At 53.7% G+C, this 20,999-nt stretch overlaps 8 protein-coding genes across 8 annotated transcripts; 3 read left to right on the plus strand and 5 right to left on the minus strand.

Annotated features, from left to right (window-relative positions):
• Window positions 1–88: 88 nt before the first annotated feature.
• On the plus strand, window positions 89–753 carry MYCGRDRAFT_74555 (uncharacterized protein; the record flags this gene model as incomplete). The annotated part of the gene is made up of 2 exons (XM_003849910.1): window positions 89–265; window positions 353–753. 2 exons carry the CDS (start codon window positions 145–147, stop codon window positions 514–516), a joined length of 285 nt encoding a protein of 94 aa, XP_003849958.1.
• A 309-nt stretch (window positions 754–1,062) lies between these two features.
• Window positions 1,063–1,985, minus strand: MYCGRDRAFT_105388 (60S ribosomal protein L25; the record flags this gene model as incomplete). The annotated part of the gene is made up of 4 exons (XM_003850410.1): window positions 1,063–1,332; window positions 1,388–1,680; window positions 1,752–1,816; window positions 1,923–1,985. 4 exons carry the CDS (start codon window positions 1,942–1,944, stop codon window positions 1,245–1,247), a joined length of 468 nt encoding a protein of 155 aa, XP_003850458.1.
• A 410-nt stretch (window positions 1,986–2,395) lies between these two features.
• MYCGRDRAFT_74561 (uncharacterized protein) lies at window positions 2,396–4,349 on the minus strand (the record flags this gene model as incomplete). Its single annotated transcript, XM_003850409.1, has 6 exons — window positions 2,396–2,941; window positions 3,009–3,368; window positions 3,446–3,897; window positions 3,962–3,977; window positions 4,042–4,063; window positions 4,125–4,349. The coding sequence occupies 6 exons, from the start codon at window positions 4,331–4,333 to the stop codon at window positions 2,396–2,398; spliced, it is 1,605 nt and encodes a 534-aa protein (XP_003850457.1).
• Window positions 4,350–6,783: 2,434 nt separating this feature from the next.
• On the minus strand, window positions 6,784–10,286 carry MYCGRDRAFT_74566 (Na(+)/Li(+)-exporting P-type ATPase; the record flags this gene model as incomplete). Its single annotated transcript, XM_003850408.1, has 2 exons — window positions 6,784–9,926; window positions 9,979–10,286. The coding sequence occupies 2 exons, from the start codon at window positions 10,284–10,286 to the stop codon at window positions 7,019–7,021; spliced, it is 3,216 nt and encodes a 1,071-aa protein (XP_003850456.1).
• A 1,023-nt stretch (window positions 10,287–11,309) lies between these two features.
• MYCGRDRAFT_74569 (uncharacterized protein) lies at window positions 11,310–13,294 on the minus strand (the record flags this gene model as incomplete). Its single annotated transcript, XM_003850407.1, has 5 exons — window positions 11,310–11,788; window positions 11,851–12,844; window positions 12,907–12,973; window positions 13,023–13,108; window positions 13,162–13,294. 5 exons carry the CDS (start codon window positions 13,273–13,275, stop codon window positions 11,310–11,312), a joined length of 1,740 nt encoding a protein of 579 aa, XP_003850455.1.
• Window positions 13,295–14,258: 964 nt separating this feature from the next.
• On the minus strand, window positions 14,259–15,434 carry MYCGRDRAFT_95030 (uncharacterized protein; the record flags this gene model as incomplete). Its single annotated transcript, XM_003850406.1, has 1 exon — window positions 14,259–15,434. The coding sequence occupies one exon, from the start codon at window positions 15,432–15,434 to the stop codon at window positions 14,259–14,261; it is 1,176 nt and encodes a 391-aa protein (XP_003850454.1).
• Window positions 15,435–16,208: 774 nt separating this feature from the next.
• Window positions 16,209–18,560, plus strand: MYCGRDRAFT_100915 (putative molecular chaperone; the record flags this gene model as incomplete). The annotated part of the gene is made up of 3 exons (XM_003849911.1): window positions 16,209–16,491; window positions 16,621–16,913; window positions 17,010–18,560. 3 exons carry the CDS (start codon window positions 16,209–16,211, stop codon window positions 18,558–18,560), a joined length of 2,127 nt encoding a protein of 708 aa, XP_003849959.1.
• A 450-nt stretch (window positions 18,561–19,010) lies between these two features.
• MYCGRDRAFT_95032 (uncharacterized protein) lies at window positions 19,011–20,387 on the plus strand (the record flags this gene model as incomplete). Its single annotated transcript, XM_003849912.1, has 4 exons — window positions 19,011–19,421; window positions 19,637–19,688; window positions 19,745–19,765; window positions 20,080–20,387. The coding sequence occupies 4 exons, from the start codon at window positions 19,011–19,013 to the stop codon at window positions 20,385–20,387; spliced, it is 792 nt and encodes a 263-aa protein (XP_003849960.1).
• Window positions 20,388–20,999: the final 612 nt, after the last annotated feature.

Consider the following 20,999-nt stretch of genomic DNA (forward strand, 5'->3'; position numbering starts at 1 on the left):
ACGGACCTGCCGCTGCCACTGATTGGTCAGACGCGTGGCAGCTTCCTCTTTGATCTCAAAGACCACTGCGGAAACGACTTCGCCTGCAGACTATTGTATCCGCTCAATCTATTCGAGATAATCCCGGAGAATTCACGACTCATCATGGACGAACTCAATCTATCAGCTGAAGCCGCGGAGGGTCTGAAGAATCTGTCGGTCCGCGACAGGCAAGAGCTCCAACAATTTGTTGCTCAAGAAACACAGAAGGCGCAAATCCAGTCAGGTATGTTGCCATCATTCCAATCGCATACATTTGGATACATGTCCATCGAAGAGAGCTTGCATCTACTAATTCATTCATTGTATCTAGCTGTGCACATGCTCACCGACAAATGCTTCAAGAAATGCATCACCTCCAAAATCACATCCGGCGCCCTCGACCGATCAGAAGAGCCCTGCATGCGGAATTGCGTGGATAGGTTCATGGACGCTAGTGGAGCGGTCATCCGTCACTTGGAGCAGATGAGGCAATAGATCGCGGATGAGAGGCCTCGCATGTCAATGATGGGTGTACGATAGCGTGGGTGTGGGTGTGGGCGTGGGAGGGAGGAGGACACTACAGCGATGCTGCAAGAGCAATGGGCCCGGGCAATGAAACGCCGCTCAGCTGGATGGATTCTTGACGTGGACAGGAAGCATGGCATATGGACACTGCAGTTTAGAGATGCTGCAAGCGCAACGGACTCGAGCAATGAAACACCACTCAGTAAGACGAAGACTGGAGGTGAACAGGAAGCATAGCAGAAGGGCCTGGTAAGATGTACAGACACTCAAAGGACAATTCGCATAACACGGCCTGGCAACTCAGCAGTACCCTCGAAAGCAACGGATCATGCACTGCTCCATGACACCTACGATCGGACAGATGATTTAGTAGATCGGTCCAAACAACAGTATATTTATACCAGCAGGAGACACTGAGTAGGCACAGACAAATCGTTAACCAGACTGGGCACTCGTCACATCATGTATGAGCGAGTGAACAGCGACAACGCAATCACAAAATAAAGAGAGCTAGAGTGGAGGGCGAAAGGCTTGATAGCATGGCAGTGGTATGATAGACTGTATACCATATACCGTCGAGCGTCTGGTATACCCGGCAAATATGAACTCCGATTTTCCCAAACCCCGCGAGCGACTGATGCTCGAACGCCGGTGACGAATGCAAGTCAAAGCCTTCCTCCTCATTTTTGGTGTGTCGTTTAGACAATGGCGAGCTTGGTAGCCGCAATGTCGAGGGCATCGACATCTGGGGTCAAGCGGGCGAAAGCCTTCTTGGAGCCGTCTGGTCTGTTCTTGCGTTAGTGTCCATCGTATACATCTTCAATCCTCAGGTATGCCATACCGGATCATGGTGTTGATCTTGATGCAATCAACGTCGTAAAGCTTCTTCAACGCCTCCTTGATCTGCCTCTTGTTCGCCTTGACGTCGACAATGAAGACAAGGGTGTTGTTCTCCTCAATCTTCTTCATCGCGCTCTCGGTGTTGAGCGGGTGGATGATGATCTTGCCGGCATCGAGACGAGGCTGCGAAGGGACCGACTTGCGCGGGTATTTCGGTGCGCGCGAGAGGGTGAGGGTCTTCGGGAGGTGGAACGAGGTGCTCTTGCGGACCTTTGTCGTCTTGTGCGAGTTGACCTGTAGAACAGGCCGTCAGATGATGGGAGCTCTGACACGCCTCAAGGTGATGTGTAAGAAGGGCTGCTTACTCCGCGCAGTGTCGCTTTGGCCGCTGCGTTGGCCTTTGCGGACGGCTTGCTGGGCTTGCCCTTGCCTGTGCGTATTTTGTCAGTACTGAAGATGAGGAGGTAATTGTGTGCGCGGGCGATATTGTGGTGCCTGAAACTGTAATTCCACGCCGCTCGAGTGAGATCTCTTACTGGTCTTTGCTGATGGAGCCATTGTGTTATCGGCGTGGGCTGCTGTGGTGCTTCGTGCGTGGAGTCGGGAATCGTTGTCTGCGAGTGCGAATATTGCGAAAGTGTGTAGAAATTCGCTTAGCTAGCGTGGAGTATTTCCCGAGGTTCTACCGGTGGACTTGCTTCCTTTGGTCCCTCGCTCGTCTTCACCTCACTCACACGATCTGGTCACAATGCGTGGCTACGCCCGAAAATGCGTCAACAACCATTGCTTCGACCGCCTTTGCAAGAGGACTCCTTGGCTACGCGGCATCTGCGACCACAAGTCTCCTGGATGGTGGCAAATCAAGTGCGGCGGTGGGTGTTGATCGCAGTAGACTTCACTCCTTCATTGTTCCTGCATCACGTTGCAACACCACGCACGCATTCACAGGGTTGAGGAACACTACCACAGAGGAAAATGTAGCTATGGGCTGCCTCTGTTGTCGCGGCTATCACGCTCGCAAAACCTCCTCAATCACCCTCGCCGCTCCCAAAACCTTCTCCTCCTCCAACCTCTGCCCAATAATCTGCACACTAAGCGGCAGTCCATGCATCGCCTCCGGATCAAACAAACCCCAATTGAACGCATCGGTCTCATTCCTCGCCTGATAGCCTGCAACACTCGGCTCAGTCTTCGCAGGATCAACTTTCCGATCAATCTCTCCAAATGGCAACACAACCACCGTGTAATCCAGCAGATTCCACACCTTCGTATACCCGACCCACTTGCAACTCCGATGCGGGACGCTTGAATGCGGCATCGTTGGTGTGAGCAAGACGTCTACCCGACGACCTGTCTTGGGACAGCGAATCCGATTCCATTTTTCGAGGTAGGCTTTTTGAGCCGCGCGTTTCTGCCTGTTCAACGCCCAGTACTCGTAGACGGAGATGGCGGGCGCACGGGTGATGAAGTTTTCGACGTGCGGGAGGAATGGTTCGCCGCCTGCGGAGACAGATGCTCGGATGTCCTCGCCACCGTCGGCGGTATAGTATCGATCCTGGGAGTAGGTCAGTTCTGCATTTCGTCTTTGCAACAGACATTTCATGCGACGCTATCAGACTGACCATGATGTCGACACACTCTTTGTGCCCTTCGTCCGTCCATGCCACGGTAATATGTCCCGCAGCCTCCAACTTTTTCACGGCTTCGAGCAGTACCCTCTCGACTGGAGGATGGACTTTGACGTGTCCGTCATCGACCATCACGCCGATCACCAGCGGTCGTGTCTGGATGTCAGCATACTCCTCCTCTCGCCACGGCAAAGGATGACACGTCGGATCCCGTTCCCACGGCTTCGCTCCGATCACAAGTCGAGTGGCCTGTTCGATCGAAGCCAGCGATCTCGCCATCGGACCTACAACAGAGGGGACATGTTCCTGACCGGAAGTCGAGACTTGGCATCCTTCATATGGCAGTCGACCACTCTATTGACCACGTCAGTCCCACGCATGCACAGCATCGATACCGGCAGACAACAAGGCACGCGACAATCAAAACTCACACTCGGCTTCAACGCATACAATCCCATCATATGCGCCGGAATCCTCACACTGCCCCCAATATCCGTTCCCCACCCGACCATCGACCCCCTCTCCGCCAACAACACGCCCTCTCCACCCGATGACCCACCCGGCGTAAGCCTCGCATCCCGCGGGTGGGTAGTCAGTCCAAACAGCGGATTCTCCGTCTCGCACCACATGATTGACTGAGGGAGATTCGTCTTCGCAATCACCACGGCGCCGAGAGACTGCAGGATGTCCACGAGTAGAGCGTTGGAGGTGGCGGGTTGGAACGAGCGGGCGACGTAGCCGAGAGTTGTGTCTGTGCCGGTAATGTCGAATTGGTCTTTGAGGGACATGGGGATGCCGTGGAGGGGACCAATGGGTCGGGTGGTTGTGGTGAGGTGGGTATCTAGTTCTGTTGCTCGTTGGAGGGCGGAGGCGAACATGATTTCTGAGACGAAAAGTTAGGTGTGCTGGTGGAGAGTCGAAGTCTTGCTGGTATCGGATATGCATACCGGTGAGGCAGTTCGACTGTTAATCTCCAAGTCTCATCAGTCTTACATGTTCGTGAGCGCAAGTATCTGAGCCAACTGACCTTCTTATGCGCTTTGCACGCTCTACAAAACATGTCAACCAAGCTGCAGCACAAACCCATTTCCCAATCACTGCACGACGCACCTCAAAATGCTCGCCTTGACAACATCGCAAGTCTTCAATTTTCCACCCGCAATCCGTGCCGCTAATTCTTCCACATCGTCAATCTTGGTAACAGTATCATCGTCGACACCTTTCTCCTGCAAGAACGGATCGACAAGGTGATTGCGGAGCAGTCGTTTCTCAGCGACAATGGACTGCCAGTCTGTTCCAGCCGCGATGCCTGCGACCATTGTCTTCCTTTGGAATGATCAGAGAGCGAGTAACGGTTGGCTTTGGTGGTCGAATTGATGTTTTGGGACCGAAGCTCCGAGATGCGATCGTGCTGGGTCCGCAATAGCCGCCAACGTGGTGGGGCTGGCTGGGGTCAGTAGATGGCCTATCTTTGGCCGTATCGCTTCGAACATGCGCGGATTTGATGGAAAGATAATCCTGTATGAATGCAAGGTGAATACGAGAGTCGCGATGCAAGCGGTCCTCGCGAGTCAATTGTCGTGCATTGGCTCGGTAGACGAGATATATGTTCTTCTCCTCGGAGTATTCTTACATTCGGCACCATGCCAATCGCGGTAATGTGCGTCTCTCGCTCGCTGTCATGTCGTAGCATATCGCCTGAATACTGTCGCTTGGAAAACATCGCCACACGCTGAATCGTATCAAAACAGAAAGATCTTATCGGCAATCGACCCAAACAGCTCCCACCAAGAAGCCTTCATATTATCCTTCGCCCAGACAGACTTCAGGAAATCGTCCATCATAGGTAGGTTTCCAAAAGACAGATACGAAAGCGACGGAGAGAGCGCTTCCGTGATGATTCGTTGGTCGTCAGGACTGATGCAATGAGCGCCGATGACCAGGATGGGCAGGATCACACAGTGGGAGAGCATGCCAGGTAGCACATGGTTGGCGAGGAGAGCTACGCCGCGCTGGCTGAGGGCTTGGACTTTGTCGTCGTCCAGCGTCCGTTGTCGCAGAGCACGTTCGAGATAGATCAGTCCGGAGATTTGGTAGAATGTGCAGAAGGTGTCCCACTTCTGTGCGCTCAGATCAGCACCCACAAGGGCTTCCGGACCGTACTGAGTGGCTTGCAAGGCTGCTTCGAACGTTGAGATGGACTCTTCGACAAATGATGGGATTGCTGATCCTGATGGTCGAGAGTTGACGGCACTGCCCAGAGTCGCCATGCGCGTGTGGATGTCGAGAAGGCTGAAGAACCTGTCACCGTCGGGAAGTTTACCCCACCAGGCTTGGACGTTTCCGAACATACGCCATATCGAGGGGTCAAAGTAGGGTGTCTCACCAGACAAGAATGCATGCACTAAATCCATGGTCGTAAAGACGGAGAGCAGATGGGCTCGCAACCCTTGCTCTTGAAGCATCTTGGTCATAGTGTTCGACCAGCGGTTCAGCATCGCAAAGCCGCCTTTGAGGTGGAACATGGATGCGTTCAGATCTCTGCTGGGCTCTATCATACCATCCAGCATGCACAGCAAAACATTGATAGTAAAGAGATCCTGGGCGGCATCGTCGGACTCGACTCCGAGGGCCAGTCGCTGGCGGAAGCTGGAGATGGCTGCATGACGCGCTTTGCTTCGGACCACTGCTGTGTTGCTCACTGTGCATTTCGACAAAAACGAGTGGTGAGACCTTGCAACGGCAAGGACTGTCTGGTGGAGTGGCACGTCCTTGGAGACGAGCTCCCAGTCGACCGGAATGGACTCCTCTCCGAGCTGAAACCGCGGGAGAACGGCAGTGCTGAAGTGACCGACGAGAGAGAAGTCGTCCAGATCGAGTGAAGATGGTGACGGTGGAATGATCGTAGGTGATCGGCGTGTAGAAGTCGGAAGCGAAAGACTACGAGCGTACGCTCTGCTCTTTGTCACCACCGACAACGTACTCGAGCTTCCTACAACGTCGGGGTTCGTACCGGGAGCGTTGCGGCCACGCAGCGCAGTGCCACCGACCCATTTGACAGGAGGCGCTCCATAGCTGCACTGCTCATCGCCGCAACGTCCACACGACGGTCTTGACAGGTCACATTTGACCCTCTTCTTGCGACATTGCCAGCAAGAGCCCTGCCGAGACAATTTGTGTCAGCTTTGGATCACGCGGCGATCAGTGCGTGCATGGTACAAACTTCTGATATTCGCGTACGTCGAGCGGCCGCCATTGTTCAGAGCCATAGTCAGCGTGTATTTCGTGTCGCTACGCCAGACTGCATGATACGCTGTGCGAGGAGCAGCGACCCGATGGCCGTTGACCTGTCGTTGGTTGATGTTGTGGAAAGGTAAGGTTCGGAACAGTAGAACTAGTTCGCAGCTGCTGCTCGAGCTGTCAAGCTTTGTCAGCCAAGACCACAGGGCAGCCTTGCAAGGTACAGGGTACCACAGACTTCTTTGTTCTCTTCTCTCTTTGCTCCATTGTACTTCATGCCAACATGCGATCCAGGTCGGTTCAAGCAGTGTGGGAGTGCTCCTGAAGAGAGTCGAGTCCTGACTCGGTCCTCTCGCCTGGGGCCTGCACCACACACAGCGGAAGCCATCACCATATTCTCCGGGTACGAGCCGGCAAGCCTTCCACCCGCGGCGCAAGGTCTCCAAAATGACAGCGCCGAAAATGACAAGCTGGTTCACCATGGAGCGTCGCCGGAGACATGAGTAAATTTCAGAGTGTGCAGGTCGAGTCTCGTTCAAGCGCTGTGTAAAGCGCATTGATACCACATATGTACTGTTTGTTGAACGTATCGCTCATCGCCACCATGTGTCAATCTGTTTCGAACGCATCTCGCAAACGCCGGTAAGGAGTGTACAGTTGCAGCATTGCAACCCCAAAAACAAATCGGTCCAAATCAAATCAGCCTCTCACCAGCAGCTCGCCTCAGACGTCTGCCCTTCCCTTCCCTCCTTCAGTCAGTCGTCCTAGACCGACCCCTTCTCCTCAACAACCACCCTCTCAACCAGCACGCCACCACTCTTCTTCACCTTCTTCGCCTTGCGATACCGCTTGCCAGCCTTCCAGCTCTCCACAAGCGCCACGAAGATGACCACGCTGCCAAACACCAACCCCCACTCCCACGTCAACGGCAAGTGCCTAAACACAACTTTGTTTATGAACGGAACATAGATAATCGGAAATGGAGTGACCAAACCCGCCATGACCGCCCAGAAGAGGAACTTGTTCTTCGTAACGGTGCTGAAGAACGACAAGCCTTTGCGGGAGTCCTCGGCTGGGTACATGTTGAAGAGGGAGAGGTCAAGATGTTTCGCTTCCCAGGCCATGATCGAGAGGAGGACGGTGAGGATGCTGTAGGCTGTGCCGCGAGCGCGGTATGGGAGGTCACAGGTGTCGTTGTAGCTGTGGTTGCAGTCCGTCCCCAGGTCTCCGTCGCCAACGCCGTAAGCGACGATGCAGAAGGAAGCGAGACAAAGACTGCCCATGCAAGTGCCGTACACGAATTTGTCGACGATGAGTTCTTTAGTGAACACGCCTGCTTTCAAGCTGTGCGGTGGACGAGTCATGACGTCTGCAGAAGCTTCTTCGAGGCCTAAGCCGATGGCGAGGAAGGAGGAAGAGACCAGGTTGGCGAAGAGGATTTCCAGCGGTGAAAGCGGAAAGGTCGAAGTTCCATCTCTGTCTTCGAAGGCGAGGCCAATGAGCAGGAGGATGACTTGTGCGATGTTGGAGATGAGCAAGTGCAGCAGGAATTTGCGGATGTTGTCAAAGAGGCGACGGCCTTCGCGGATGGCGGAGACGATGGAGGCGAAGTTGTCGTCTGTGAGGACCATATCGGCGGCTTCTTTGCTGACGTCGCTGCCGTTGAGACCCATTGCAATACCAACATCGGCGCCCTTGAGAGCGGGACTGTCGTTCACGCCGTCGCCTGTCATAACGCAGTATTTACCACGGCGGTGCAGAGCGTCGAGCATGCGGAGCTTGGTGGTGGGACTGCAGCGGGCGAGGACGAGAGGGAGGACCTCCAACTGGTCGAGCTGAGCATCGGTCATCTTGTCAAAGACTGAAGCAGTCATGACGGCGTCGGCAGACGAGGAGCCGACAACATGAGGCCCCAAAATGCCGATCTCGTGAGCGATAGTCGAGGCGGTTTTGAGATGATCTCCCGTGAGCATGTGCACGGTAATGCCAGCAGTCTGACACTGCTTGATGGCGCTCGCTGATTCGAGGCGAGGCGGATCGTAGATGCCGACGAGACCAGCGAAGGATAGTTGCTGCTCCACGTAGGTACGATCGTCAACACGATCGAAGTCGTCGTCTTGGAGCGTGCGGTACGCCAGACAGAGCACACGCAGACCCTCAGAAGCCATGGAGTCGGCCTCGGCGGCGATGACTTTTGCAGTCGCCTCGTTGATGTTCATGAGAGTGAGCAGCACTTCTGTGGCGCCCTTGGTGAACGTGACCAATTCACGATTGGCCTGGTTGGCATAGACAGCGGACATTCGCTTTACGGCTGAGTCGAAAGAGTGTTCCGTCAGAAGTCTCAAGCCGTCGCGGGAGAGTGTGTCTTGCTTGCCGCACTTGACTCTCATAGCCATGACTTGTAGAGCGATCTCGGTGGGCTCTCCTGTAGCGGTCCACTGATTCTCGTCGCCGCTTGGAGCAGTGACAGTAGAAACGTTGCAGAGAGACATGATCTGGAAAGCACGTTGAAGCTCCATATCATTGGCGATATCGCTCGCTGACAATGTCTTGTCTCCAAGCCGGATTTCTCCAGCAGTGGGGTTGAGCGGATTGGACTCGTTGAAAACTTGAAGCATACGGCCGCTTGGAAGGAAGGCTTTGCGAGCCATCATTTTGCCCTGAGTCAACGTTCCAGTCTTGTCAGAGCAAATGTTTGTAACACCACCAATGGCTTCAAGAGCTCCCATCTTTCGGATGATAACGTTTCCTTTTGCCATTGCTTTCGATCCTACGGCCATCGTGATTGTCAAGACAGCGATGAGCGACTCCGGGATGACGGCGACAGACACACAGATACCGTAGATCAAAGTCTCGTCGTCGATGTCGAAAAGATTGACGGCGAAGACGATGATCGCGAGGACAATGGCCAGACCGAAGAGGAAGAGAGCGAACCAAGAAAGCTTGACTTGAAGAGGAGTACCGACCAGACCGAGAACGTTCTTGATGGCAGTGAGGGACCTCTTGCCAGCGCGTTGGTACCATGGCCCAGTAGAGACCTCTTTCTTGTCCTGAAGAAGAAGAGCGATCTTTCCAATTTCGGTCGACATTCCCGTGCCAATGACAATGCCCTGACCACGACCTCTCGTCACAGTGGTAGAGGAGTACGCGATGTTGATGCGATCTCCAATCGGAGTGTCAAGTCTGTCCGAGAGATATTCAGCATCCTTCACCGAAGGCTTGGACTCTCCGGTCAGGAGGGCCTCATCGTTGGCGAAGTTTATGGTGCTTGTGAGGCGAAGATCGGCAGCGACAATGTCTCCGATACCAAGTTGGATCACATCACCAGGTACAAGTTCCTCAGCTTTGATTGAGAGCAGGGTACCGTTGTCACGAATGACTTTGCAGACTGGAGCGGCCATGGCGAGAAGAGAAGCGATCGTTTGCTCCGCGCGGTAGTCCTGGAAAAATCCCACGACCACGTTCAAGCAGATGACAGCAGTGATGACTCCACCTTCAATCCAGTCGTTGGTGCCGAAGCTAAGAGCCATGGCGATCACCAGAACCAGCGTGAGACTGTTTGACACCTGGCGGAGCAGGATCCTCCACCAGATGACGCTGCCTGAGGTCTGGAGACGATTTGAGCCATACTGCTCTTGACGATGGGCTACTTCAGTTGTGCTCAGGCCGTTACTGCAATAGTATCAGTATTATTTTCGTAGTGAATAGCACCAGCATAACTTACTCGGTGTCGGTCCCGAGAATGCTTGCCACAGTATCGGCGGGAAGAGCATGCGCACGGGCATGAATCTCCGAGGTTCCATCATTGGGATCGATGGAAATGATTGATGAATTGTTGGTACGGCGAGCTCCGTCCACGTCTTTCTCGTTCTTCAAGAGAACAGATCCGACGCTGGACGAGCCCGCGCTCGGTATAGGCGGCGGGTCGTCGACATTGCCGGAGTCGTCCGGGGCGGGAAGACCACCGCCATGCTGGTGTGGTGTCGAGTGCGACTCGACATCGAAGGAGGAAGCGACAGGGGATTTTTCCATCAATTACCAGCGGGTGAGCCTTTCGTGGAAGGATCGTTTGGTGAGGTCAAAGAGACGGCGGGGAAACGATGGGAGGGGTCGAACTTATGCGGAGAGCTAGGAACGGGGAAGAGGCACGTGAAAGGCGCTGGGTGGAGCGGAATGCGCTGGACTGATCCTGGCGCGGCTGGGCATTACGAGGAGGTCATGCACGCCACGCGAGCAATGGTAGAGCCGCCAAGCGGTTTGGTCATGAGAAATTCCATGGCGCGCGTGGCGGTGCAAACAATGGTCAACTCTTTGTCTCGTGACTTACAGGCAATCTTCGCTGCTCTTTCACGGACTGGATCAGTCATCTTGATTTCGAAATACTCGCCGGTCTTGTAGTATCATCTAGATGCTCCATGCGGAATGTATGGTGATCGATCGTGTCGCAGCAGAGGCAAGACGGGAAGTGAGGTCTGCTTGCTTGGCTAGCACTGGACTAGTTGAACTCAATTTAGCGTCACGTGGTCAATGATTATATGGGGCCGGGGACTCTTTCCCGAGCCGACAAACATCGATTGATGGAAGCAATTGAATGCGGAGCGGTATCCGGCACTTCAGCAGAAGACAAGACCGTGGGCAGGCTCAAGGAGATATTACACACTGGACGTCGTGTCGCGGCGCAGACACCGAGAAATGAAGCTCATCCCGATGGTCAAGAAATCGACAGCTCGTCGAAGATGGACGTGGTCCACTAACTGACGCCGCATCTTATCGCCGTCTCTCTATCTCTCTGCGTATCGCATCAACGTTGCTGGCATCTTCCCGCAGGACCGATCGGTGTAACGACATCAAAGACCGGCCTGCAGTCTCCACATTTGCATCTGCACCGATAGGTCGCGGAACGATCTGCTAAGACGGCGGCCAAGACGTTTGCTCGCCTCATCTAAGAAAGACACCAGAACTGTGGCTGTGCACTTCAGACGGGAGCGTTTGAGCATGACTTCAATGTCACCTGGCAATGATTGTCCAAAGCGCGAGATTACTATGTGATCCCATCTAGTAGACAGTCCCATCCTTCCTGATCCCATGCTTGCCCTTCGTCGGCGGCGAGCTCGCGAGCGGCGAGTCCTTCCTCTCCGCGATTGTATGATCGTGTCCCTCATGATCATCGATATCCTCCCAATCAGGAAAGCCATCATCGAACAAATCGTTCAATTCCTCCTCCTTCTTCTCCCAAGCCTCCTTGTCACCAGCGTTCGGACCTTGACCACGCATCATGATGGACTTCCATTGCTTGAATTCTTTGTCGTTGAGAAGGCAGTCGTCGAGCGTAGCTTCAATGGCAGGCACATCGAGCTTCTCGCCGATGAAAACGAGTTCTTGCCTTCGATCGCCGAATGTGCCGCCGGCTTTGATGTCGTGCTCGACCAGCTCGTCGATTTCTTTCGTGCCCGTTTCCCATTCTGAGCGAGGGATGGTGCAGAACCATTGGCGTCCGCCGCTGAGAGTGAGCATGGCGCCGGCTTGCGACCATTCTGTGCCGTGTCAGCAGGCCGTCATGAAAGAGCGAAAGGAAGTGTGAGGATGGGAAACTTACCACCTGCACGACCAGGACGAGTAGCGAGGAAGTATTCTCCTTTCGAACGGAAGAGTCGAGAGAACAGCGGATGAGCCTTCTTGTTGGCGAGAATGACGGCTGGGTCAGGGAGTTCAAGTGGATCTTCCATCTCGACATCTTCGTCCTCCTCCTCCTCCTCTTCTTCGTCTTCGTCCATTTCCTCATCTTCGTCTCCTTGCTCTTCTTCATCTTCCTCCTCGAAAGGATGCTGCAAGATGAACTTGTCGTGCAGCAAAGCAAACAGTCGTCGTGGATGAAACGGCCGGCGACGGACATAAATGAAGTTGTTGACGTTGTACTCCTCCGTCTCCGGTTTAGGTGTCACGGTCTTGCGGCCCTTCACTTCTCGCAAAGTCATGGCGTGCAAGTCCTGCAACCATCCATACCCGGTCTGGGCGACTTCCAGGTTGAACATGCCCGTATTGACGATCTCCTTGACCTCGATCTTGCCGTAGCTGCTCTTGATGATCTTGGCGCGATGATTGAGTTTGCGAATGAGCTCCAGCACCCGCGAGAGGTTCTCAGCAGACACCATATCGGTCTTGTTCAGCACAATGACATCCGCGAACTCAATTTGGTCGACCATCAGATCCGACACCGTCCTCTCATCCTCTGGCGTGACATCGTCCCGTCTCGCGCTCAACAGGTCCGTTGTCTCAAAGTCATGGAACATGGTAAACGCATCAATGACTGTACACGTGGTGTCCAGACGGGCGAACTTGTCCAGACCGCCGGCATCCTTGAGCCGTTTGAGAGTCGCCAACGTGGAGGCATCGAGACCTTCAGGTCCGTCGCCCATTGCGGAGATCTGCTCTGCGAGCCGGGCGTCGAAGGTCTCGGCAACTTGCTCGGGTTCGGAGATGCCGGAGGACTCGACGATGATGTAGTCAAACGACGCGAGCTCGGAGAGGCGCACGAGTTCTTCGAGGAGATCACCGCGGAGGGTACAGCAGATGCAGCCGTTGGCGAGAGACTGTAAGAGGCCGATGTTAGTGCTATTGGGGCAGGCTGTTGTCGGAGGAAGAGCTGGCCTACGATGACTTTCTCCTCGGTCTTCGTCAGGCGATGGGTGCCGCGAATGAGGTTGGCGTCGACGTTGATTCTGTGTCTAAGTCAGTCTTTGCTCATGCCTGAGGAAGAGCACCACCCACTCTCCAATATCGTTGACGATTACAGCGATGCGAAGACCATGTTCACTTCGCAAGATATGCTGCAACAGCGTGGTCTTGCCCGCGCCCTGTCGAAATCTGTCAGCCAACGATTTCATTCGACTTCACGTTCCCAACCCACCAAGAAACCCGAAAGCAAAGTAACTGGCAACGCCTTCACAGGAGTCGAAGCCTGTTTCTGGGGTTTGGCCTTCGAAGCGCCGTTCGCCTTGGAGGATTTCTTTGCTTTGGGCATGTTTGCTCGTGATCTTGAGTGATGATGTGCGACGAAGGAGAGATCGCAAAATGTCGAAATGTCGAAATGTCGAGCGTATTTCGTTCATTGTGTGAGTTTGCAGACCGGCACCTAGATGGACATGACTGTGATGGCCTTCGATCTACGAGGATAAAAGGTAATCGAGGATACCACTCTGGATGCCTTGGATTCAAAATATCCGTGAGCTGTGCCCACATCATTCGGCAAGTATTCAGATCTTGAGGGCCTAAAAATGCCGAACCTGTTGCGCATGAGGTCTTGAGCGCTCTTAGCTTAGATGTATCAAGAGTCGCTGCCATGAGCTTCTGGTCGTCTGCGCGTAGACCTGTCCCAGGGCATAGGACTCCGACCAAGATGATGCTGAATGCGGTTAGGTGATCGTGCTTCGGAGCGATCGATAACAACCCTCGAAAAACGGGTTCATGCCCGTGCGTTCGCTACAGCACGATCCGTATCATCATCATCATCATCATGGGAAGCGACTCCCCTCGTTAAGTCAGAACGCGAGAGATCAGCGATCGTGCCCTGGCCACTGTTTTTTGATCGACTGTCCGCCGCTTCCTGACCTTTGTGACTTCCAGTGAGTTCAGCATCGCAATTTATGCGCATCTACGCGCGCCAATGTTACCAGGACACAGCGATTGACTCCGATTTCTGGCAGTTGGCCATTGCACCATTGGGGTGAAGTCGCATGGTCGTATGCGCTGCATCCAATGGCGAGCCGCGCTTTACTCAGCCGACTCCATCAAGGTCACCATCACGGTCCATACCAGGATTTTGGTGACTCAACCCCTGTAAGAGACAATAGCCAACCTTTGTTTGGTGGAATTGTGCGGTCCGGGTGCCCGGGTGCCCGGCTGGTTGATGTTGAGTTCTTGCGCCGAGCCGTGATGGAATCCATGACGAATTTGGTCCGCCTCCAGATCACCACTTTGCCAACTTTGATGGAGATGGTACAATCATCAAATTGAGACAGTCTCGCCGACATGACAAAGTCCAACACCTTCTTTTCCGACGTTGACCTTGCTGCCGTCACCTTCCACACCGCCTCCGCACCAAATGCCTTCTTTCTCCGCCGCCTCACGCCATCGCCTGGGGGGAACTCTCACATCCTCAAAGACCATGCTCAGACCACCACGGACAGTCCCGTAATGCATGCCAATCGTGAGCTTTGATTTGACCTCTTTGTGGATCTCCAAAGACTGTTCCGGCGTAACATGCACTGCTCCGCTGATTTGGGGCGGACTGTACAACCCAATCGGCTGTAGCGAAAGGTCGAACGGTCCCAGCTTTTCTCCGATCTCCTTGAAGATAGGACACGCAGATGGCGTGTCCTTGGCTTGATACGCTGTGTCACCGGCGAAGTACAGATTGTGCTTGTCTGTCTTGAGCGCCCATGAGCACCACAACGTATTCCCAGCGTCGAAGCCAGTGCGGCCTGAGAAGTGTTGAGTGGGACAGCATGTCAGTTGCGCCTTGCCGATGCATTCCACTTGGAGTTCGCGAGTGTCCCACCAGTCTAGTTCTGTGACTTCGCTCGAGGCGCAGCCGATGTGCTGAGTGAACCAGGCTTTTACGTTAAGACCTACGAAGAAGTGGATGCGGCCTTTGCGACGCTGATAGAGATGGATGATGGTGGCGTAGTCCAGATGGTCGTAGTGATCGTGGGAGATACAGATGGCGTCGACGTCAGGAAGCTCGTCGAGCGAACACGGGGTCGGAGTGTATCGTTTCGGGCCAAAGAAGGAGACCGGGCTTGTTCTTTCGCTGAACAACGGATCGAACAAGATTCGCACACCGCGCTCAGCTCCTGGTTCTGCAGCTGTCTCAACCAGAAAAGAGGCGTGTCCGATCCACGTTGCTCGCAGTCTGTCTTTCTGCTCCAAGCCCCACTCAGGCTTCAACACCTTCACCAGCTCGTCCGAACGAGTGCCATCGTGGCCTTGTGGGACTGGCACGAAGTTCCTGTCCGGATTGTTGCCAAAGCGGAGTTTGAACACCTCCCACTTGCTGTACTCGCGAAATGATGGCCATGGGTTCTTGAAGGAAGTGGGTGGATTGCCGACATGGTGTTCTTTTTGTCTTGTCGGGTATGAGCTCTGAGACGGCAGCTCGGTTACTTTGATATTGGAAGACATTGTCGATTGTTTCCGAATCACTGGCACGCTTGAGGCAGATGTGCAGCCCTGACAATTTCGAACTTACACTGTTGGAGAGCCTTTAAGGCGTGACTCAGAAGAATGTTGGCCTAGAGACTTTATCAAAGACAGTCCGTAGCAAGGAGACGGACTGTTTGCTTTGACACGACGTAACGAGAAAGGATGCGTATCGATGACGAGAAGTTGCACCATCCTCCCGTCCGTCCGCGGTCAAGCCATATGCATGACTAAGCAGAACGGTCAGGTTCTTCCGTTGATGGTCACAATGCGATGCAGACCAAATCGGATGCCCATGTGTGCAAAATACCTTTCAGGTGGTAACAAACTCAGTGGTACCGTTGGCGCAGGTGGACTCAAGAAAGGCTTGCCGATGTGATCGCAGGTAGCTCTAAGTGAGCAGACACCTCACGCTATATAGTCGTACAGGTGAAATGGCAAGACGTGTAGACCCATATGGATATTATTGCAGTGAACCGTGCTCTGTAGGCGCACAAGCTGCCAGATCTTCGCTCTCCCGCTCAATCTGCACACCCCAAGCCAATGATGTGCAAATTGGGAAGTGCAGTTCGAGCTAGAGCCACGAGGTATATCGCCACGGAGCCAGCTCCGGCCGTTGGCCTTCAATGACGCTTGAGCTTCACTCTCGATAAACATTTCCAAGCTCGTACATCTGTACGTCTAAAGACTGCCATGGACCTCCCGATACCAGATCCCGACCTCGGCGAGAGGTGACCATACTGAAATCGACTGCCAATGGCTGGGAAGAGGCTGCTCGACGCGGCGAAGCTCTTCAGCGCGGGAGGATCAGTCGCCAAACACCACTTCAATATACGGAGAGACCAATGGCAACTGTTCACCAGGACATCAGGACTAGCGAAAGCTGTCAAAGGTCAGACCGACCGAGTAACTGTGACCGCCGGAGCGGCGATCGAGCTCGCAAAACGATTCAATGAGAAGGAACAGATTCGAAGGGACAGCCCACAGCCCCAGGACTATGGCGGCCGAGAACCGAGCGGAAATGATTGGGTGAAAGAGCGTGTGGATGAGGCAGCATCAAATGCACAAGCGGCTGCCAGGGAATTAGGTCTAGACACAGTCGCTTCTGGCATCAATCAAGCTAGAGCACAAGCGAGCGACGATGGCTCATTGGCATCCCTCCGGAGAGAGCGTGAGATTCAGCAGGCAAAGAGCGAGGTGGTTAGGCCGCCTGCTGAATCGGTGCAAACGGAAAGCGCAGGTCAAGACACTTTCAATGAACGACCCAACACTAGAGCGCCAGATCTCGAAGAGCACTCGTCGAAGCTTTCCAGCTCGAGACTCCCAGAGCATGCGGAGAGATACCCAGAGGGAGAAAAGCTACCCGAGAAAGAGCTGAATCAGGATGTATTCCCATCACCATCAGAGTCAGCAGACACGCCGCCGGAAGGTGTCGTTACAGACATCTTCCATAGTCGGAAGGTAGCTCGGGTCTTGGGCGAATCAGCGCCTGATCTCAAGAATCCATATGGCAAGAGGCAGAAGATGGCACCCAAGCCGCATCCTGACATGGTGCAGTGGTCAAAAATGGAGACAGAAACGCCGAAGGCAACGCAGAAACCAGCGGACATCGCAGAAACTGCTGCAATACCAACAAAGGACCAGTCGAAAGAACAGTCGAAGGACGACGACCTGCACGATCTCGCTGCGTCGCTTGCGAGCGATGCAGAGACGGCAGATGAGGCAAGCAGCGTCAGCGTCGAGGAACCAGCAAGCAAGCCATACGAAATGCACGAATCGAGAGTGCCCTCATCCCGATTCGGTCGCCTTTGGCAGTACGGTGGGTTGGCAACGAGCATGGCCTTTGGCGCTGTCGGTGAGAGCTTCCGCCGAGTAACTGGTGGCACTGGTACTGGCAGTCTGATGCTCAGCGAGGGTAACATGAATCGTCTGGTGGCAAAGCTGAGTCGCATGAGAGGTGCGGCATTAAAGATGGGTCAGATGGTGAGCTTCCAGGACTCAAAAGTCTTGCCGCAAACGATCAACACGATTCTTCAAAGAGTGCAGGACAGCGCCGATTACATGCCAGCCTGGCAGCGTGACAAAGTCCTAACGAGCAATCTCGGATCAGAATGGAGGGAGCTGTTCTCCAACTTCGAGGAAAAGCCATTCGCCGCCGCATCGATTGGTCAAGTACACAAGGCAACGCTCAACTCGAACGGCAAGGATGTGGCTGTGAAGATCCAGTATCCTGGCGTCCGAAATAGCATCGATTCTGATCTGAACAACCTGTCGTTGCTACTCACAGCAAGCAATCTCTTACCGAAAGGCTTGTTTCTCGATAAGACCATTGCCAACGCCAGGACCGAATTGGGCTGGGAATGCGACTACGAGCGAGAGGCGAAGGCATGTATCCGATTCAGAGATGAGCTTTTAGGCGACGAGAAGGACACCTTTCTCGTACCCAAAGTCTACACCGAGGCTTCAGGAATGGATGTCCTCACAGCAGAGTTCATGCACGGCAAGGGAGTGACCAAGATCCCGGATCTCAAACAGCACGAGCGAGACTGGATCGGCACACAAATTTTGCGTCTCTGCCTGAGAGAGCTGATGGAGTGGCGATTCATGCAGACCGACCCGAACTGGACCAATTTTCTCTACAACCGGTCAACCAAGAAGATCGAACTCCTCGACTTCGGCGCCAGTCGCGACTTTCCCGACAAGTTCGTGGAGCCTTACGTTGCGCTCTTGATCGCTGCATCGAAGGGAGACCGAGAGACTTGCAAGAATAAGTCGGTCGAGCTTGGATACCTAACTGGACGAGAGGGTCCAGAGATGCTGAAAGCACATGTCGACTCGATCCTGACGCTCGCGGAACCATTCTTGGAAAGTGCGCCGGAGGTCTACGACTTTGAAGATCAGACCATCACCGATCGTGTGAGATCAAATATTGGATTGATGCTGAGGGAGAGGCAGGCGCCGCCACCCGAAGAGACGTACAGTCTGCATCGAAAATTGAGCGGTGCCTTCTTGCTGTGCGCAAGATTGAAGAGCAAAGTACCAGCAAGGGAAATGTTCGCGACGGCAGTGGATGTGTGGAATGGCAGGGCAAAGTCTGTCAAGCTGTAAGGAGATTTCGAAGCCAGCCGAAGATACAATAGACTGTACATATCCTTGTACCATATCACACAGCTCACCCATTTAGGTAGCGTGTTCATCCGGAGCAGCCAATGCTGTTGCCTGAAGTCGAATCCTTCGGATCAGGTCGTGGTCGACGTCACCTCCTCTTCTGACTTGGAAAGGTTTCGTCTCTCCCACAACAACCATCGATTGCCGAAAATGGGGAGCTCTATCTTGTCTGGTCATTGACCGGACGCCACGAGAAAACGGAATGGATCCTGCGCTCCGCGAGCTGATCTGTGACAAAAGATGGAGACATCCGGATGGTTAAGGATTCTTCGTCAAATTCTACCAAGACGGCACGGGCGAAGTAAGTCGATAAATGACCTTGTACGTATCGTGCTAACAGCGCATCAGCTATGCGCTTTCGGCGAGCTAGGCACAGGCTTGATGATTGCAATGACTATGCAATGGAAGTTCATATCAACGTTCACAACGGACTTCATCGACGACGAACGTTTCAGACACATCAAGCACACCAACATGCTCTCAAAAAGACCAAAGCTCCTAGGCAGCTTTCGTCTCGAGATGCAGCTGAATTCAAGAGCACCGAAAGACATGTATTTGTCCGGAAGAGCTGAAGGCCTGGAACGGAACACCAAGCTCTTCCTATCGGATGCTGCGTTCCTATCAAGACAATTCACAGTCATCATCGAGAAGGGCAACTTTGCAGCTGTGACGGACTACAACACAGGAGGACGACGCGAGCTACGGATGACCTTTGACGCTTCGCCGTATCCTGCTCGAGAGGCGTACCGAGTCGACCGTACGAGCGGTCCAGGCTTGGAGGACTTTTACGACTGGCTCAGCGTGAGAAGTTTCTATCATGGCGAGATATCCGGCGAGTTGAAGAAAGCTAGAGCTACTGAAGATGACACTATTCTGGGGTTTCATACGTCGAATTGTGTGGTGTCGTAGCCAGCGAGATGGTCCTTGCAAAAGTTAGGACGAAAGAGGCGACGATATGGAGGAGATGGGAGATGATGTGTCGGAGGGCGAAGACATGCTGTACCAAACTCTCTCAGCCTGATGCTGTTTATCAAGATGGTGATGCTATCACTGCCGTGGTCCGTTTTGGTGAGTTCTGAGAGCGGGCGTGAAGAACAACGTGGAATACTGACGATCTATTGCAGGTTCATCTCATCCGTCGGCCCGTGGGTCTCTGCTCGAGCAAGATTGAGACTGTGCCGTCCTCAGAGTCTTCGAGCCTACGAGCACCTACTAAGGGACCCTCCACCACAACCTTCCGCGATGCTTCTTAATTGGATGCAGAGTATGTCCAGTCTTTCCCAGAACCATCCTGCTTTGTGCCCACATATCCATCAGACAAGCACGGTTTGCTACATTACGAAGGCTTTGTGTCGTTCTCTGCTCTTAAGCAGATCTCAACAGCCCTCTCCTTGCTAGTCACACCTCTCACGCCAACTACTCATCACACAGCCACGTGATCACCCCTTCAAGTGTCCAGCGAGCCACATCAAAGATCCAACAACATCCAACCGCAGCTCATCATCAACGATGTGCCACATCAACCGCACCATCTGGTCTTGCTGCAAGATCGAAGACACGATTGTTCGATGTGCCCACAGCAGCCAGTTCGGCACCATCATCCCTCAGCGCTGCCTGCGCAACTTCAAGGTCGTCAAGAGCGAGAGCGTCAGTAGCCTCTGCTCTGGATGTAAGGGAGAGACGGACAGCGATTCGACAGCGTCTGTGGAGGCCAAGGTGGACGTCTTGGTTGCTGCTATCGGTGCGGTGAAGACATATAGTGATTAAGATCTCGTTCAGATGGACGAGAGTGGTGGCCGGGTGGGAAGTGGGAGATGGGAGTCATAGCTTGCGTTCGGGATCCGGATACTGAGCTGTCAGGGGATCTGACTGACTACAAATGAAAATGATTGAGTTAGCGCACACTGTGATCGGAACGTAGAGTCTGCGCCATGTCGACATGACTACAGTCTGATGTGGGTCTATTCTTTCGTACTTGAGGATCCTTCTTCGACCGACAAAGCTGAGTTTGTTCCTGTTTTCTTCTTCCGAGCCACCAGTGTCTGACGGCAGAGCAGCTGTACGACCGAAGATGATCTAACACGAAGCCCATCTAGTGATGTGATTGCTACAGTGCGGGAGTGAGACAGCAGCAGTTTGCTATGTCAAGACGGGAGGATGCCAGGGTTGAGAACACAAACAATCTCAGGAGTGCTGTTGCAGATCTGCCTTCTCTTGCGCGAGCCAGATCGAGCCTTCTCTTGTCCGCATTAATTCTTAAGCTCCTCGACACGGCTGCGTGTGTGCGTGCCTTTGACTGACGTCCATCATCACACATATACACAGATTACTCCCTTCAATATACACAACCGTCTGGCCCACGGACTCCACTCTGCCGCC

Source organism: Zymoseptoria tritici, chromosome 8, assembly GCF_000219625.1.
Source record: "Zymoseptoria tritici IPO323 chromosome 8, whole genome shotgun sequence".
Taxonomy (NCBI): Eukaryota; Fungi; Ascomycota; class Dothideomycetes; order Mycosphaerellales; family Mycosphaerellaceae; genus Zymoseptoria; species Zymoseptoria tritici.